The following is a 19857-nucleotide window of genomic DNA, read 5'->3' as shown; positions in this document are numbered from 1 at the left end:
GAGCATCAACAACGGAAGTTTCTCAACTTCCGTATCTAACTCAAGTGTGAATACATATATAGGTGTGAACACAAATATTATAAATATTTAATTGAAAGTATTTTAAATAGACCAATGATTGAATGACAATTGTAAGAAACATTTGTGATGGGTTTCTCAAAAGAGAAACGTTTCTCTACCTCCCTCCTCCTTTTTATATTTTTTTCTTTATTTTATTCGTGAGAGATGGGTTAGAACTCACCATTGCCGATGCTCTTAGATCTTTTAAATATATTATCTTATTAGTTTTAACTTTTATTTAAATTTCAAATCATATAAAAGCTAAACTAATCATATAATATAATGTTAAGTGTCAAAATGGATATCAAAACAAGAGATCAAAGATTCTCAAATGAAAACTCTTTCTTAATCTCTTTTCTACTTTTTCAATATTTTCAATTTTAAAATAGAGGAGAACCCCATCAAGATATCTTGATGGAGGTGCTCTGCATCACAGATAAGTGTTTAGTAGAACATGTTAAAAAAACAAAAACAGGCACAGAAAGTATATATCATGGCTCATGCACATAGGTGAAATTTATTATAATATTATCTTATAGGTTTCTAAAAATTTCAGTGAAGTGCTACAAATAAATTAAGGTTCAAGTATAATATAAACGAATTTATAAATTTTGATCATTTTATATAAATTTTTGAATAACTACCTTCGCTTTGCTAACTTAAAAAGAAAAGTTGATATTTGACAGAACCTTTGCTTTGAAAATGATTGTTCTAAATAAATTGTGAGAACATAATATTTAGATAATGAAACTCAAATGTAGAGTGAAAGTCCAAAGTTTCCGGCTTCCGTTTGAGTCTATATCCGTTCTGAGCTCATTCAGAAGTCAGAACTAGTCTCTAAGAACCCTAATTTAGACCTAACTTGATTGAAAAGAAAGTTTTTTTATTCAGAAAAGGAGTGGCATTTTACAGGTAAACCTCAACAAAACTAGTCACATTTTCGTACATTATTATTATTATTACTACGTACTATTTAACTTCCTTTTACAGTAGGGGTTCATTGTTATGCCGCCATTTTAAGCTTTCAAGCTTCAGCCACCCTTGGCCTTTCGTAGCTAGCTGGGCCACTGCTGTGAGTCAGAGTGGTCTCGAGCGTGTTGAACTTGACCCTCCTTGCTTCTTTGGGTGAGATTTGGAACCCATTGGTTATGACCTCCAATGGTAAACCTCTCAAGACTGAGGTTCGTCCAGCAAGAGTGTTGATTTGCGCGTTTGCGTTTGTTTTGAACTCAACCCACTGGAATCGGTTATTTGTTGCGCGTTTCACCACCGAGAAACCTTGTGGTATGGCAATTAGCTGTCCTTGAGTGACTTGTCCGTCAAACACTCTGTTACCGTTGTCGTTTACGATCTGGATTTGGGCTTCTCCGTCTGTCACGTAAAGAATCGCGTTCGCGTTTGCGTTCCACTGTGGAAGCACCATTGCGTTCTACACCCACACACGTTGCAAGAGTCAAGTTTAGATTGTAGAAATGGACATATATTATAACAAACCGAACACTCAAAATGTTCACCCTTATTCAAATGCATGCATGCCAACATTGCGGAGTGCACCTCGACGAGTTTTTCGACCTGTTTGCCATCATTGTGGTGTTGTTGGACATATTAGGCCAAGATGAAGGATGGGAAGATCGTAACTGTTGAGAGTGCTGATGTAACCAAGCTGTGGCTTGTACACGTCAGCACGAGACGGGTCATCGAGGTTATCAGTGGACCTGGCGCTGCAGATGGTCTCCTCTAAGCCATTACCGTGTCGTCCGTGTCGTCCTTCTTCTTCCTCCTCCTCCTGAGGTCTCTGGCCCCTCAAAGGTGGCCTAATGACACCGAAAGGGCCTTCGACTCGGACAATGTTTCCACGGTTGTCTTCTTGGTTCTGAAGTTGTTGCGCTGTCTTAAGATCGATCTTCAAAGCTTGAGCAATAACCTCGGGTCCGAATCCATTGAAAATGTTCTTTTGTGGCTGTTGCTCTCGTCCTTGTAGCCATACTTGGCCTTGTGGGTTGTTTCCGGCTAAGTAAAATGGCTTCATATATAACACACCAAGAAAAATAATCACATTATTTTTTTGTTATTTTGTAACTAATTAATATAATGATTTTTTTTTGAGGTTTTGGTTTATACCCTTGGGTTGCGGTCAAGCTGGTTCTGGTGACTGGCTAGATCGAAGACGCTAACGATGACAAGTGGTTGCTGTCCGTCATTATAGAACCACTGTGCTACACCTGGTGTTGTGGCAATGGTGTCACCGCTCCTTATGTGCTCCACTTTCTGGTGCATGTCACGGAACCTCTGCCTTTCACCTTGACCTTGACCTTGACCTTCTTCACCCTGACCCTCGAACTGCTCGCCTCCGCGTGGTTGGAACTCTGATGAGTCTTGGAATGTCTCGGCGCATCCAGGGATCACTTTTCCCATAAGACCTCGTCCTACAATCGAACACATATAAATTATATAGCTTTAATTAAAGTTAAAAACTTATGGACGAATACTAAAAAGCATGAACCATAAGTCATGAATATGAATTTCGATATAAAAAGGATCGTACGAACCTTTAGCCACAAAGGAGAGCTTTGCTGTGTTGAAGAAAGAGGGCAAGTAGAGACCCTTAGACTCGATGATGTAACGTGCAAAGGAGACGCCTGAGCAACGGAGCTGAGGAGCGTGGTGGTCCCACACCTCGATGCGACCAGCCTCGCTCTTCAGTACGTGTGACGGCTCGAGCGCATTGAGCTGGTCGAGCTGGCACTCGTTCGGAAACTGCTGACCCTGCTGACCCTGCTGACCCTGTTGAGCCGCGTAGCCATGGAAAAAGATCAAAAGTGTTAAGGAGAAAGAAAGAAGAGAAGAGACTCGAGCCATTTTGTTATTTCTTATATCTTTCTTACTTTTTGTGGTTTCTCACTTGCGTTATGAAAAGCTATTTATAGGGAAATTATTGGATTTTTTTCTATTAAATTTGTTGAGTATAAATTTATTGAGATAAGAACCAGGCATATAGAGTCGACTATGTACAATCTACACTTCACTTGAATTGCTATTTTTATGTTTTCATCAGAAAATGAATTTTGGCTTCACTATGTAAAAAATAAATGGAGTTGACACATTTCAATTTGCATGGCTTATTCAAGTGCATGTTTCTTACACATCAGCTTTTGAGATAGGCACATGTATTTGTAATAGGACGACAAATCTTTATTTCTTTTTTATTTATTTATTTTTATTTTATTTTTTATACAAATCTTTATTTATTGTATACAGCGGTTTCGTTTTTCTGTGTATCAGGATTAAAAAAAAAACGTTCTTATTATATACTAATGTTATATTTGATCACTATTACAATTACGTTGGAAACGGACTACTCCAAATCCGACTTTTATTTGTATAATATGTGGAATAAAATGATTACATTATTTTTGTTTTGGTATATAATTTCAATTTAAGTTTTGCTGAACTAATATTCTTCACCGGCTTGACTTGACAATTTCGAAAACAAATTTTTTTTTTCAAAAGGTTTTGAACCATCATTTTTAATTTGTGGATTTCATCATTGCGTATGAAAACTATGATCTTTTCTTTGCATCGTTATGATTTTATCGTGTCTCCACAAAGACTCTTGATATTAATTCCTAGTCGACCAAAAACAAATCTAATAATTTTGTTGACAAGAATAAGATATAACAAGATTAAAAAGTTTGATCCTAGGCTATATACTGTATATCTTTTGTTTTATCGTAATGGGACCCTAGTATAATAATGGTCAAACCCGAAATCCGAATTGATAAAATGTTTGTTTCGAAAGACTTTAATCACTTACGGATACACCTACAAATGATATAAATTTTATAAGCATCAAATAATGGTAACTATAAGAAGATGGTTTTACCAAAACAAAACAAGTTATAAGACGTGGCGACATGAAACAGCTGAAACACACGTGAGATATGTTGTGGTGGACGCGACGAACATATATACTGTGACGAGTGTACGGCTGCATGCTGTTCATCATCTCCCACCATTTCTTCTTTAAAAAAAAAAAAAAATTCTTGAGATTTTTTCCACTTTTTTATATGTATATATGAATTTGCAAAGTAAACACTACAATTGCATATGTTATAAACTACGAACTCATTAATAAATATCATAGAACCATATATATGAACTTGCAAGCTATTCTACGTATCTTTAGTTATATTTAAATATGTTTGTTTGAAACATATTGATTGGTTGATATATCTTACAAAACGCAGATATCACAATTTTCAAAATTAGTTTTTCAAAAAATTGATTTTAACAATGATTTTATATAAGTTAAGTTTTTATACGGATTTAAATCTGGATAGTTAGACAACGATGATAACATAAATCGTTTATCATAAAAGAGAGAAACAATGATAACTTAAACCATTAAACTCCAAATTATGATCAAAATTGACTAGAATATATATCTTTTACTGTCGTTAGGTCTAATTTCTAATGGATCTATATACAAGATTACAAGGTAGCTAATGGACCTAATACAAGATGGCCTGATAGTAATAGCCCAAGCGGTACACATGCATTGTCCAGTGGACGCTCTATGCTCAATTCAATTTTCTTGTGCTCTTCAACTACACGCCGGCGTTAAGCCAAGAGAAAAGCATCACGCACTTTAGAAAGGAATATTGAGAGCAACACGAGATATATGCTCCACATGTTAATGACTCTACACCAAGAATCATTTATGATAAGTTAAACGGTTGGTAATCATCGATGAAACGGTTCAAACGCAATAAAACAAATTGTTAACGATCACAATATATATTTTCTTCATTAAACGACTTGTTAATGATCAGAAAATATAACATTATATAATATAGAAAAGGAAAAATATAAAATTCCAATCCCACCATATTCCAACTTGTTCATCCCAGGCTGTCACTTAGCCAGCCTTGGACTTTTGAGTTTTGTCCATTATATTGATTTTCTTCTTTTAACAACATACAATGAAACAAACACATATTTCACATACATGTCTACATCTTCGTGTGTACAATGTATATACGAATCGCGCGCATCTATATTTTTGTATTCACGGTAGTGTCTACATATTACATATAATAGGCGAATATAGGGGATTATCTCTATATAGGCTATCTAATTTACAACATATATATGCTTCAACTCGCGTTTTCTTATGAATTGCGTTCTAATTCTACATATATCTAATCATAAAAATACTAATCTTTTCCTAATTAAAGTATACTAATATTTTTTAGATTAAGTAAAAAAATACTTTCTAGCCAATATCAAAAGTGTTTTCATTATTGTTCCATTTATGTATATTTAATTATGAGTATAATAAATTATCAAGTCATCCTTTTCTTTCTTTATTAGACTAAGTACCAACCATTAATTAGTTGGGAGTTTTGTGACTAAGAGTAAGAGGTATGTGTTAGTGTCGGTTGTCACTCTTAAGTAAATAGTATACATTTACATTCATTCATAGTAAAAGAGAGATTCACAAATATTCTTAGTATTATTCATGCTATACAATTTTGATGTGAATTGTACACATTTTGATCTTATAACTCATTACGATATTATGCACATAATTTCCCATTTATCCTAAAAGTTTCATATATATTACACAAATTAGGATCACAAAACGAGTTATATGTAAAACTATATAGATAATCCAAATTTTGTCGGCAAATTTTGTCGAAATGACTTATTAGCCAATCCCATCTCATTCCAACTAAGCCACACCTCATCACTTAAACATTCTTCTCATCCATATAAATCATTTAACTCCCAACCTTTACGTAACTCAAACACAAAATCAACTTCAAAACTCAATGGCCACCACTCCTCTCTTCCTCCTTCTCCTCACCGCCGTCTTCCTCTCCGCGGAGATAACCGCTCAACCCGCTGCTCCGGCTCCTGGCCCTGCTGGTCCCATCAACATCACGGCAATCCTCGAAAAAGGTGGTCAATTTGTTACTCTTATCCGACTTTTAAACACAACTCAAATCGGAAACCAAATCAATATCCAAATCAACAGTTCATCAGAAGGCATGACCGTGTTGGCACCAACAGACAATGCTTTTCAAAACCTTAAACCCGGAACACTAAACAAATTGAGCCCGGAAGACCAAGTCAAACTCATTCTTTACCATGTTAGTCCCAAATTCTACACATTGGAAGATCTCCTCTCGGTTAGTAACCCGGTCAGCACTCAAGCTTCAGGTCGAGACGCTGGTGGGGTTTACGGACTTAACTTCACCGGTCAAGGGAACCAAGTCAATGTATCTACCGGTATCGTTGAGACACGTCTCAGTACTTCATTAAGACAAGAACGTCCTCTTGCGGTTTACGTGGTGGACATGGTATTGTTGCCGGAAGAGATGTTCGGGGAACGCAAGATCTCACCAGTGGCGCCTCCTCCGAAATCAAAATCTCCTGATGTCTCCGATGATTCAGACTCCTCTAAGAAAACGGCTTCTCCGTCACAGTCAGAGAAGTCTGGCTCCGGTGAGATGAATACTGGATTAGGGTTTGGTCTTGGACTTGTTGTGTTGTGTTTGAAATTCCTCTTTTGAGTTTGTTTCTATATATTGATTTAATTGTGAGGTTTGTAATAATAAATTTCTTTATATGTTAAATATGATGCATGATTCGAAAAGTGAAATAAGAGATTATTAGAGCATCTCCAATGGTAGACACCCATGGAGTGTCTCACAAATATAATATTAATATTTTTATGTTTAATTTATTTAGAGAAACTTACACTAAAATTCTATTTCCATTGGTGAGATATCCCTATGGATGTCTCATCAATATAATATTTATATTTTTATAATAAATTTATTTTTCAATAATATTTTTAAACACATCAAATTATATCTTAAATATAGTCATTCAAACTAAATAACTATATTTTCTATAGAAGTAAATAATATAATGAATATTAATAATTTTAAAAGCATTAATTAATAGTACTATTTATTATAAATAATATATTTTTAAAACCACAATTAAACATAAATTGAATTTTAAACAACATATAAAACCATAATAAAGATATATAAATTAAACAATATGATTAAAATTACACATCATTTTATCAAATAGATTTTAATTATATTGGACATTTTGTAAATAATGACAAAAGATAACACATTATTTATAAAAATATCAAAATATTGACAAAATATCAGATTATTCATCTCATATTTATTTTCTAATATTATAGTATTTTATTAACTAAAAGTAGAAATTTATATTTATATTAACCTTAACTAATATCAATTAAAAATAATAATAATAAAAATTTAAACTTTTGTATAATGGAGCTTGATATATAGATAATTTTATTTTATGAATTATAGAAAAATAAAAAATAAAATATAAAAACTTATAAACTATTTAATTGATATTATAAATCTTAGAATAATTAAATTTAAAAGGAAATTGTTAAACTAATTTAGGAGTGACATGTGTATGAGAGAGAGAGTTTCTCACAATGTCTCAAATGAGAAACTTGTATCAAAATGTCTCAACTTTTTTGATTAAAAAAGTATTTTTTATTTATTTTTGATTTATTTTTATTATGGATGTCTCATGGAGACACTATTGATGGAAGTGCTCTTATTTCGTGTGCATATATATGTATTTCCTGAAATAAAGTAAATTACCATTTTCTGAAGATATATGTATTTTTGTTAGTTCTTTCGATCTGAAAAAATTGACAGCCACATACGATTGCAATATACAACTCCATGAAGGATATAAAGAATATAAATAATGTAAAACATTTATTTTAATTTTTGATTTTTGATAAAACAATATGCATATTCTTCATAACAAAAAAGTCCAAAACATAGACTTGTCACTTGCCTCTTGTGCGAATGTTTATTATCTATAACATCTGACTTTCTGCAAAATTATCATTTTACCAATATATAGTGAGACATTTTTGCCAATCAAAATTACATAAGTGTTATATATTTAATAATATACTATTTATCAATAAAATTTGTCTGAAATACAGAAAGACAAAACCGTTAATTTTGTTTTGTGAGTTAATTATCCCTTTAGTTAATCAATAAAGACAAAGATTCAGCATTTTTCCTAGCCTTCGAAAATTAAAAAGATTCAGCATTTTACGTATTATGCAAGCAAACAATATATTAATAGGCCCAATAAGCCTCTTCTTACATGTTATTCACCGCCATTGCTTTTAGTTGGTTATACATTAAAACCCTAAAAGCTTACCTTCCCGGTAATTTCAATCTCTAATCGTTGCTTTAACCCTGACTTCGCCGGCGATCAAGAGCTCAATTTAAGTGCGTCTCTTTCTCTCTGTCTCTGTGTGTCTTCTTCAACGATGTTATCTGAGTTATCTCATCGCATTAGCTTTGCAAGTGATTTAGCTAATGATGCCTTTAGAGTCATATCTATGTTGATTCTAGTTTCTTATATAATATCGATTTTTTGTTGGTGTAAATCGAATTAGCTTCTCAGTAATCAATTTGCTGTGTTGGTTCTTTTGTGTTTAGAAAAATGAATGTCAAAAAAGTTCCAAACGTTCCTGGATCACCTGGACTCTCTGCCTTGCTTAAGCTTGGTGTTATTGGTGGGCTTGGACTCTATTGCATTGGTAGTAGTATGTACAATGTCGATGGAGGACACCGTGCCATCGTGTTTAACCGGTTTAGCGGTATCAAAGATAAGGTTTGTATTGTTTTATAAGAGTTGATTCCCCTGTACCTCTATCTCGCAATGCTACAAAGAGTTGTGTTTGTTTTCAGGTTTATCCAGAGGGTACACATTTTAAGATACCATTGTTTGAAAGAGCAATTATCTACGATGTTCGTGCTCGACCTTACGTTGAGAATAGCGAAACTGGAAGTCATGATCTTCAAACGGTATGTGTCTATGTGTGTGTGTGTAATAGGTTACTCTGCAACTCTATCTGCTTTTGTTTACTGATGCTTGTTTGGTGGATTTCACAGGTGACAATTGGGCTTAGGGTTCTTACACGTCCCATGGGAGACCGATTGCCCGAGATTTACAGAACACTCGGTCAGAATTACGGAGAGCGAGTTCTCCCTTCCATTATCAACGAAACACTGAAAGCAGTAGTGGCTCAGTACAATGCAAGCCAGCTCATTACACAGAGAGAAGTTAGTATCTCAGGATTCTTACTCTAATGTTCTAATCGCAAAATTTTGTTCGAAATCCTATAATGTTTGAAACTCTTCCAGGCTGTGAGTAGGGAGATACGCAATATTGTGACAGAGCGAGCATCTAAATTCAACATTGCTTTAGATGATGTTTCCATCACAAACCTCAAATTTGGCAAAGAGTTCACTGAAGCAATTGAGAAGAAACAAGTTGCGGCTCAGGAAGCAGAACGGGCGAAGTTCATAGTCGAAAAGGCTGAGCAAGACAAGAAAAGTGCTGTTATCCGCGCTCAGGTAAGTTGTCTGGATTTTGTTTAAGCATTATGTGTCTCTCGTTTTATAAGTTGTGTGTTTACTAACAATTTTGTGATCCACAGGGAGAAGCTAAGAGTGCTCAGCTCATAGGCCAAGCTATTGCAAACAATGAAGCTTTCATTACTCTGAGGAAGATTGAAGCTGCAAGAGAGATAGCTCAGACCATAGCTAGATCGGCTAACAAGGTTTACCTAAACTCCAGTGATCTCTTGCTTAATCTCCAAGCAATGAACTTGGAGCCTAGCCCTAACAAGTAGAGAAAGAAAAGTCACTTTGAACAATTTTACCAATTCTCCAGACTTGTTTTTGCTATTTTTTGGACAAGTTTGAGATTTGAACAGTTATAGAAGACTTTTTTTATAGATAATAAAGTAATATTCTCATTCATCTATGTGTAATACAAAAATAATACAAAAAGGTGCAAGTTAACAAATAAATCAAATCGTGTCTAACCAAGAATCAAAATCATCTAAAACTTTGGATTTTCCAACCGAGGACGACGATGAGGTCTGGGTCTGCTTTGGTTTGCTCGACACTGAAGTACTCTCGAGCAAATCATCAAGCACATCATTAAAACCCGTCGTGTGAATCTTTTGATCAGATGGGTTTGCTGGTTTGTTGTATGGTTCTTCGCTACTATGAGAGTTGAGAAGAGAATCCAGCTCAGTTTCAAAAGCTGAAGATTTTTGGACCGAACGATTCTGATTGGATGTACTCGAGGAACTGGCCACTGGGTTAGGCTGAGTATGTGATTCACTAAAGGAGTTGAGGAGCAAATCTAGATCAGTTTCAATCGCTGAAGATTTCCCTGACTCGTCTGTGAGTATTGGTATATCATTGACTAGATCTAGAGACTCAGCCTCCACGACTAATGATTCTCCTGGTACGACAACTGGGTCGTTCTTTTCAGTGGATTCTTGTTGAACCGGCTCATTTACCCTTATTGTGACAGCATCCCCGTTCTCAGCTGTGTGTGAATGACTCGGTTCTTCATTGCGGCTAACTTTTGTCTGGGATGTACACTGCACAATCCATAATATAGAATATGTCAAACAAAGAGCTTAATGATATTTATGTCTAGTGGTTTAGATACAGTAAGTACCAGCTCGGACAGTGGCAAAAGATCAGGTTCAATGTAGAGTCGCTCGTGCAAATCCACTTTCTCTAGCGTCTTTGCCAGAGCATTCAAATTCAAGGAGAGGAATCCAGGCTTCACTTAAGAAAAGTTAGCAAATCGTGAGATGATTAGCAAGTTAAACCTCCATCTTAACTGAGATACAAGAGTAGTATTACCTCTTGATATGAAGCTGATCCATCTTCGTCCACAACGAAGTTGTCATCTTCCATCCATGAAAGTATACCTTCCCTTCTGGCCGAGATCATAGATCCAACTACGCGACTAAACTCATCTGCAACAATTCATAAATTTGAATACTTTGCACGAACAACGGGAACAACATTTGCTATCCGATTTCATACCGTGCAAAAGATCGTCTAACGAAGATAGACAATCTAAATTGTTCTCAATCTTTGAATGAGACACAGCTTGAGCTTCAGATATCAAATGCAGATAATCCGCTCCTTTGCTTTTCGGCAGAATAACATCCGACGGTTGGCTTATCGACGAATCCTCAGCTGCATCAAGTTCATCATCATACCGATCCCAATTCGACGGGAGTGCAGAGACTCGTCGAGATTGAACCGGACTCTTGGTTTGTGTCCCTTGCAGCTTCTCCGGATTCTTCTCTGAAACTCCCGGACCTTTCGGCTTATGAACCGAATGCGATTTCTTACTGTGGTGTTGAGTATGAGCTCTCTTCGATTTAGCCAGAGATTTTGAGTCCATTGCTGAAGAATAACAAAAATCAAAGCTTTCTCAGAGATTGAAAATTGTGCAACTAAACCAAAATTAGGGTTTCTATGCTAACATCAAATTCCGTTTCCTAAATCGGTAAAATTCGATTCAAAGATTAAACCCTTACACTAATCTAAGAAAGGGATTACAATACATGGATAACAATTAGGTTTTGATAATTTCTACTAACTTAGAGATCGAAAAATGATTACCTTTGGAAACGAAAGCTGCACTAAGGAAGATCAACGAAGCTTTGATTTGGAGGAATTTGAGAGAACGAGAGGAAGAAGAAGAAACAAATCGCGAGACTTAAAACTAAAAACAGAAACTATTGAGATTCGACAGCGTTTTGTTGATATTCAAATTTGGGCCATAAAGCCCATTATCTTACACCTAAAAGGGCTTTATGGGATCAAAAATTATATTTTCAAAACGGGTAAAAAAAAAGATTTGGAATGGTTCGGGATTTCCTAATTTACACATGGGGTATTTTTTCTTTTACATTATCAACATCATTATTTTATTTTTATTTTATAACTTAAGGTAAATCCCCAAAACTATAGAGATCGAGACTAATTCCTGGAAAAAAAATATAAAAAAATCTTACAATACGACATGACAGTCTGACAGCTTATATTATGGGACAAGGTTAAATGATGGGACAGGTTTGAATCGACATTAATAAAATCTTACAATATTATTAACCCGACACTTTAATACTGATTAAATCCTCATTTTTTTATTTTGTCAACACCATAAATATTAGACATATCGAATTAGACGGATCAAAATTAAGATTATATGAAACAAAATCTTACCAAACCTAAGATTATATGAAGCAAAATTAAGATTATCCATGCTGTTTCAAGAAACTTCTCAAACTACACTTCAAAAGTTACCATCTAATTTGCAAAATGAAAATTGATAATGGATGTCTCCCATCATTTGGAGCTGATAATTTGAGTCCCTATCCTTTGGGCGCCTCTCCACCTAACTTGGAGATAATGGACTTGCTAGCTTTTTGCTTGTTTTCAAGTTTGAAGAATGCTATTATTGATTACTTTCACGTCGATAATTTTTGCTACCTCATCACCATGGAGTCATCATTTAAGGCACGTATATACGTACAGTGAATGAACTTTAATTTTTTTTTAGTTTGTGTGACTCTTTAAACTTTTTTGTTAGTTTGTGTGAAAAGTAGAAGAATTTTAATTTTTTTTTTGTTATTTATTGTGAATTATGAATGAACTTTAAACTTTTTGTTAGGTTGAACTTTGAAAAAATATGAATTTTGATTTTCTTAATTAATTTGTGTGAACAGTAAATGAACTTTGATTTTTTGTTAGTTTGTGTAACCCTCCTAATCAATTTTGGTATTTCACCACTAGAACTCGACTAAAGAAAAACAAACACATCAGTGCCATACCGAACAATAGTGACAAATGGGTTTACTTTTGGAAGAAATTTTTTCCTAGAGGGTTGTAGTTTATTAGCCACGACGGGTGGTATAAAAACAAGCTGGACAATGATGAACAGTGTCGTCTCAATCTATGGGAGGACCCTTGGCAAAACTAAAAAAAAAGTTAAATTCTCTTACTAAAAAAAAAATTTCTAAAAATTGAGCCCTTTTTCTTTAATAATTTTTGAAAAATAGTTTTGGACCAATGGCAAATGCCTATGTTGCCATGGGTGAGAGACGACCCTAATGATGAATACCGGTTAGCAGTCGTAGACAACTATTTTCAGACACGAGTCCTATTTCATATGATTTGGGATGCGAACAAAGATGAGAGGGTTCAACCAACTCCGGTGCAAGGAAATGTTGTTGGTGACACATCTGAAAGAGATCATGGAAATATTCATGTATGAATTTTGAATTTTTTGTTAATTTGTATGAATGAACTTTGAACTTTTTGTTAATTTGTGTTACTTTTTAAACTTTTTTTCATAAACTCTTTTACCTTTTTTACAAATCCTTATGTGTTGTCAGTTTCGACCTCAACAATTAATGTCCCCAACAATATGTATGTGCTGGTTGTCAGCTACTCGGATTCTTGGTGAAGGACGGATCCGTCTTTACTCTGGCAAAGACGTCCGGCAAACATGTTATTAACCGCATCAAGAAGAATCACCTATACTTAATGCTTCAACCCTTCCAAAAAATGCATCAGCGACTGACGAGATTCAAAGCAATACGACAAAGATCTCCTAGCTAGGTTAGATGTTCTCTTTGCTTCTAAATGACTTGCCGGATTCTTTGCTTTGGGAAGTTGGTGAGCCCAAGTATGACATTTACAATGCTTCAAGAATTTGGGAAACACGTTGACACAAAATTTCAAATCATTTATGCTTTTATAAGCCATAAATTATGGATCAAGTTGGATGAGAAAAGAAAAAACTATGGATCAAAGTGGGCCAAAGTTTGACCGTTTGATAAGTTCCGATATTCTATTCTATTTATAACTTGTTTTTTTTTATTTTCATATGCACATATGTATGTGTAATTAACGTCAATATGTCTTATTTTATCATCACTAATGATTGAATTTGACAGGTCAATATGTCTTATTTTATCATCACTAATGATTGAATTTGACAGTAAGAGAATATAACTAGGTATCATCACTATTGCGATTGTGAGAAATATGTATGAAATCTAAAGAAAAACTAGAAATCATTCTAAGTTGTATATATATAGATGATGGACGACCTAGAATATATTATTGCAAAGTGAAACTTGATTTGTGTGTAACAACAATTAACAACCACATCTGTGTTTAGAGATAACTATCTGTTAGCACTAATTAATGGATGCTCTGAGTCTCTCTATCAACTTTGTGGAAAAGGAATTGGAGAGTGTGACTTTATCTTTTGGTTACTTTTATGACCCATGAAAGAGAATCTTAATTAAGGTCCCATTTCAGTTTTCACAGGAAGTTGCATGGAAAAGTTAACAGCTTATATAGAACCTCTACTTGTTAAAATACAATTGTTACAATTTTATTTGTATATAAGGAAATACGACTATTAAAGCTGTGGGCGTATTATGGTTCTTGTTCGTTGTATGCTTTAGCTAAAAACATAAAAGAACTTATTAGATAAATTTATGTGTAACAAAAACATATGTTTAATTCATATGATCATATCATCACTCTTGATCAGTGGTCTACCTATATGATTTAATTAAGCATGCAATATCGGTTTTTATTCTTTCTTTAGCATATATAACGTTAGTAATAGAAAAGTCAAGAAACAAAATGTTTCTTTTGTCTTGTAATTATTGTCTATAGTGATTGACCTCACCTAATGTGTTGGATTGGTCAAAATGGGAGTAAAAACAATAACACCATTATCATTCACTAAATGACATATGTATACTTTTAACTCTCGTCGTATATACCATATAATTTATTTGATACATATCGCCGAATTTTAATGTCATGAATCTATCATTTGTCTTCTTTGAAATGTCGTTTATTGATCGTACCCTCTTCTACGTATATATGTATATACTTTATACTCGTCTATATATATACTTATACGAGTACCTTAAAACAAGTTCGTAGCCCTGAAATTTAGATGACCGATATATATTGTGATTTAGGAAGTTCTTATATTTTTTGGGTATAATTTTTTCGGTTGGATGACGGTCTGGGATCCATCTCGAAAAATCAACGCTCTTCCCATACAAAAATCGAAGTAGTGATTCTAAAAGACACAACTTTTGAAAGACTAGCCGCGTGTTATATATGTATCAATTTCTATAATGCAAGGTTGGTAAATTGTATATATATAATATATGGACACTCTAAATTTTAGTTACGATATTATTGGCACTTTACTTCTTTTTATTTTTATCTCCCAACGAGTACGAGGCAAAATCACAAAGGGATATATGTCTTAAAACCTAATAATGCATCTGCAAAAAAGTATATATTCTTCCACTTTCTTATGAACCAAGAGCATGTGGTATATCTGTAATGTACCGTCTAGATCCACATCTGTCTTGCTTTGCACCATTATGCTATTTCTACATATTTTTATTTAACTTCTGAGGATATAATGTACCCTCACTCCTCAGTCATATTTTTATTTAACAAACAATAAATACACACACAACTTTAATTTAATTTTGATATAATTGAACATATATAAAAAATTATTCAACAATCATACATATATGGAAATTCGAAATCGGTTTTCCAAGGATGTTAATCTATATATAGGAGCCAGTCTATATATATGTTTATATTTTTGGATACATTTCTGTCTTGGCATCTTTATTCTATATATATCAAAGGGAACAATACTATACATTATAAAGTCTTGAAAATTGTAGGAGAATATTCTGGTGCCACCAGAGTTCAAGAAGAAAAATCCAAAATTTAATAATAAACAAAAGTTTACCAGTTTTAATACAAAAAGGACACTCTTAAAAACATCATTACATTATGATTAAAGTTTAAACTATACTCAAAAAGAATTGTTAATTAAGCCAGCCCACAAGCAGTCGACTTTCAAAACCTTACCTGCCTTTTGTCAGTTCTATGTCTCACACCTTTTCCTTTTTAGTTAGACCAAAATAATTTCACGTCTTATCTTAGGGCAAAAAACAAACTATTTAGATTTACTTAATTGATATACAATGTATTAAGTGGTGTACTATATATATGTTTGCAAACATAATATCACACGTTTAATCAAATTATAGTGTCAAGAAACCTAGACTGTATAAAGGTTTTCTTGTTATTGATTCATTAGGTAAGAGAGTTTAAACTCATTTAAGTACATAGGATAAATGTAGAATACCAAAATATAGTAACATATTTAACGTAAAATATATCATATAATATATATATATATATATATATATATATATATATAATCTAAAACAGCTGCCTAATGTGATTAGCAAATGACATTACCACTACAGTAACTGATTGATTTTTTGTTTTTAATCTAACTTTTGAAAGATAAAAAGAACAGTTTTAATGTAGACTGGCTAGCGGTTTATCAAAAACTGCTTCCATGTATAAAATTTTCTTAAGTCAGAGATCTGGAGTTTTACTATAGTTATATTAACAAATTAAATAAGAATAAGATAAAAGCTTAGGAATTGGTATTACTGTCAAAATGTAATGTAGAAGAAGTTCTGATTGAATGATATATATATATATTTATCTAGGTTGCATGGAATCAGAAACGGATACGCGGAAGCGAAGCGTTTGGAAATGTGGAAGCGATTTTTTTGAGAATTTTAGGAAGTGAGTACGTGTTGGAAATGTGGAAACGATTTTTTTTGAGAATTTTAGGAAGTGAGTACGTGTTGGAAGCGTATATAGAAATTAATATATATATATATAATAAAACATTAAGCATTATATAATATTAAAATATATAATTAACCACACAAATCTAATACATAAATTTTAAATACTTCAACTACAAAAAAAACAAATAGTTTATTTTTACAATAAATAAAAATAAAATAGTTTAAAGTCAAAATTTTAGATCACTATCTTCACTCTCATTTTCTTAATTTCATCCAATAAAATGGTTTCAAATTCCATTTTATCGATAACACATCATCTAATTCAAGTTTCTCAAAGTTTAGTTAATTCAATTAATCATTCCAACATTTTCTAAATAAATAATATATGTCGTGGCTATTTTGTTAAGCATGATCTTTTAAAAAAAATATATACAAAAATTAGTATGCAAAATTTTAATTGCAAAATTAGTTTTGGTTTCTTTTAATTGTAAAAAATACTATAAAAAATAATTTCATGTTCATATTAATATGTGACTATCAAATTTTTTAAATGGAAACGCAAACTTCCAAAATGGAATCGTAAACTTCCAACGAGCTTCCAAATGGAAGCGAGATTCCAAAAGCTTCCAAGAGCTTCCGATTCCGACTAAGATTCCGATGCGGGAACTAAGATTCTGATGCGGGAAGTAGACCTTCGACGAAGCTTGTCGCATGAGATGGAAATGAATTTCGCAAAGATTTGAGACCAATACATATAATGTCTTGCGGAAGAAATAAAAATGTACTTTGTTAAATTACAAATATTATGTATATATACTTTTTTCCAAAAGAAAAATACGCTTTGTTACTTGATACCACTTTCTTAAAGAAAAAAAGGGGGAAAAAAAAGAGAGTGGAGAAATTTTATCATAGAAAAGCAAGAAAAAAATATACTTTTATCCACCATTCAATAAAGTCACCAAATTTTCTTCTCAAATCCAAAAACAATATTCATAAAAACAAAATGAATAACAAATAGATAAAAGGCGAAATCAATTTAACAATTTTAAGTTCTAAATTAAGAGTTTGATATATCAGCTAGCTTCATCGTAATAATAAAATTTCAACATTTCATAAAGAAAAGTTTGATTTTACTGTCGAACTCTCAAGTCTCAATGAATGTCTAATTTAGGTATTTTTGTCGTATGTTGTTGGAGTATACCTAGAGAGCACGTGCATGGGTACACGTGCATGGCAGGCTTTGTTCGACAAACAAGAGATGTGCCCATCACCGTTGGATCTGTTTTACCTCTTTCACATATTGTGAAAAATTCTGATTCATGAATAACTATGTCCATATATCTGATGGGAGTGATCCAGTAACTGTATGTTCATAGTCAATACAATTCTTTCTTGCAAGAAAAAGGTGACAAATAAAGTTATAATTCCTTATTGTTCACTAATTAATAAACTTGAACAATATGAAAACACAGTTACTAGATCATATGATTATACCTTCAAATTAATCATATGATTTTTTACTGAACAATACAAAAATTAAATACATCGATTCGTTCCTTATACCTTCAAATTAGCATTATACTGATTGTACTATTCATAAATCATTATTTTTTGGTAAGCTCAATTCATAAATCATATGATTATATTGATTTTGTTTTCTTATAAAGTGATTGTATTTTATAAATTTCTCATGATTGTCAAAAAGTTTTGACGATTTTCCAAAAAACTTTTGTTTCTGACCAACATTTTTAATTGGTAATTCGTCGGAAAACCTTGTACCGACGAATTTCCAACTAATACTATCGTCGGAAAATGCTGTTTTTTGTAGTTATTGTAATTACTTTGTAAACATAATTCATTTTAGATAAATTAACGAATACATATATAGAAACTATATAATTTTCTATATGTTATAAAATTCCTTGAATCCAAAAAGATTAACGGCCCAGGCTACAACGGCGTGAGCATAACAATAGGCTTCATAACTACACTCCACTACAGTCTCAACAGTCTTTAGACAGATTGATCGATGCATATGGTATTATATACTCTACTAGATTGAAAAAATCACAATGCTTACACAACTTTGCTCTCCCAATAGTTCACCTATATATGCGTAAAGCTCTTTCTAATTCCTAAAACTGTTGTATCTAGATTTTTTTTTTTGGCAAATGAAACTTTGTAGCTACGAAAAGATCTTGTAATAATTAAATAGGCTGTTCGTTTTGGTAAATAACTTCACATTCTATCCCAAAAAACACATATAGAAAGAGATGTCAAAAAAAGAAACATATACATAAGAATTGTTTTTTTGCACTAAGTTGACATGAGCATGTAGGAATAAAAGTAAGTAATTATTGGACCCAAAAAACCAGAAAAAAATGGAGAGGAAAGGGCAACACAAATAACGGGATCATCATTCTAAATAGAAAAGATAGAAATATCAACTTTCTATGCGTCATAACGCACTACTAAAGCAAAAATTCGAATATCTAAATTAGTAATAATTTAGTTACATTTTTTAACAGCTCGTTTCGAATTTGGAAAGCTAAAAATCGATTTTTCTAAGATTAAATATAAATTAACCATTTGATGTTGTATGATGCATAAATATGTGAATATCATTTGTGAAAAAATGTAACTAAATTACTCTTTAGAAAATACCATGTCTATACAAAAATAGGGATGTATGAACAATGAAATAAAATGAATACCAAATAAAAATAAATTGTTTACTATATTTAAATAATCCATAGTGAAACTGCAAACAGAGGGTGCCTATAAAATAATCAAGGGATGGTAATTTTTTTCTATCCCAGCATTGTAAAATTTTATTAGCTCTGCTGCTATCACTTTATCAGCTTATGATTTTCCACCGCCATCCACTTTGCCCTCTTAAAATAATCTCATAAAGGATATAAAAGATACAATTAACCTTTTATTTTAATCAAAATGGTTGCAACAGTTTAACAGATCAAGGTGCTCATATACCCACACACACATTTATATATAGGAGCTAATATAGAGTGGTATAGGTTAAGACAAAAGCCATATATAATGGAGAACCCAATATATCTTTGTCTTTGTTGTTTTTTCCTTCTCACATTCATAGTTAACTTGCAGATTTCTTAGTATTTCTAATCTTTTTTCTTATATTAACCTTTTGTCTCCTTCTCTCTCTCTCTCTCTCT

The 19857-nt window shown here is 32.8% G+C and overlaps 4 protein-coding genes across 4 annotated transcripts; 2 read left to right on the top strand and 2 right to left on the bottom strand.

Annotated features, from left to right (window-relative positions):
* Positions 1-928: 928 nt before the first annotated feature.
* On the bottom strand, positions 929-2960 carry LOC110230551 (12S seed storage protein CRA1-like). The gene is given in 4 exon segments (XM_021033892.1): positions 929-1489; positions 1601-2083; positions 2182-2486; positions 2610-2960. Coding segments are annotated over 4 exon segments (1503 nt in total). The 5' UTR covers positions 2920-2960; the 3' UTR covers positions 929-1084.
* Positions 2961-5759: 2799 nt separating this feature from the next.
* LOC9301457 (fasciclin-like arabinogalactan protein 13) lies at positions 5760-6745 on the top strand. Its single transcript, XM_021016290.1, has one exon. It carries the CDS (start codon positions 5895-5897, stop codon positions 6636-6638), a length of 744 nt encoding a protein of 247 aa, XP_020871949.1. The 5' UTR covers positions 5760-5894; the 3' UTR covers positions 6639-6745.
* A 1351-nt stretch (positions 6746-8096) lies between these two features.
* LOC9299684 (prohibitin-7, mitochondrial) lies at positions 8097-9892 on the top strand. The gene is made up of 6 exons (XM_002865336.2): positions 8097-8384; positions 8598-8772; positions 8850-8966; positions 9054-9224; positions 9306-9518; positions 9602-9892. The coding sequence occupies exons 2-6, from the start codon at positions 8602-8604 to the stop codon at positions 9794-9796; spliced, it is 867 nt and encodes a 288-aa protein (XP_002865382.1). The 5' UTR covers positions 8097-8384; positions 8598-8601; the 3' UTR covers positions 9797-9892.
* Positions 9893-9903: 11 nt separating this feature from the next.
* On the bottom strand, positions 9904-11707 carry LOC9301456. Its single transcript, XM_021016198.1, has 5 exons — positions 11607-11707; positions 11019-11387; positions 10833-10948; positions 10642-10749; positions 9904-10561 (listed from the first exon to the last, which is right to left on the bottom strand). The coding sequence occupies exons 2-5, from the start codon at positions 11383-11385 to the stop codon at positions 9977-9979; spliced, it is 1176 nt and encodes a 391-aa protein (XP_020871857.1). The 5' UTR covers positions 11386-11387; positions 11607-11707; the 3' UTR covers positions 9904-9976.
* Between the last annotated feature and the right edge of the window lie 8150 nt (positions 11708-19857).

Source organism: Arabidopsis lyrata (genome assembly GCF_000004255.2).
Source record: "Arabidopsis lyrata subsp. lyrata unplaced genomic scaffold ARALYscaffold_8, whole genome shotgun sequence".
Lineage (NCBI taxonomy): Eukaryota > Viridiplantae > Streptophyta > Magnoliopsida > Brassicales > Brassicaceae > Arabidopsis > Arabidopsis lyrata.
The sequence above is the reverse complement of the archived record's forward strand: the minus strand, read 5'-3'. Positions and strand labels throughout refer to the sequence as shown.

Bases quoted from the DNA above. Each gene is read 5' to 3' on its own strand.
- LOC9301457 (XM_021016290.1), top strand. From the start codon at position 5,895: ATGGCCACCACTCCTCTCTTCCTCCTTCTCCTCACCGCCGTCTTCCTC.
- LOC9299684 (XM_002865336.2), top strand. From the start codon at position 8,602: ATGAATGTCAAAAAAGTTCCAAACGTTCCTGGATCACCTGGACTCTCT. The intron at 8,773-8,849 runs GTTTGTATTGTT...GTTTGTTTTCAG, and splicing joins TTAGCGGTATCAAAGATAAG to GTTTATCCAGAGGGTACACA. The intron at 9,225-9,305 runs GTTAGTATCTCA...AAACTCTTCCAG, and splicing joins AGCTCATTACACAGAGAGAA to GCTGTGAGTAGGGAGATACG.
- LOC9301456 (XM_021016198.1), bottom strand. From the start codon at position 11,385: ATGGACTCAAAATCTCTGGCTAAATCGAAGAGAGCTCATACTCAACAC. The intron at 10,949-11,018 runs GTATGAAATCGG...GAATTGTTGCAG, and splicing joins GTTAGACGATCTTTTGCACG to ATGAGTTTAGTCGCGTAGTT. The intron at 10,562-10,641 runs GTACTTACTGTA...TGGATTGTGCAG, and splicing joins TTTTGCCACTGTCCGAGCTG to TGTACATCCCAGACAAAAGT.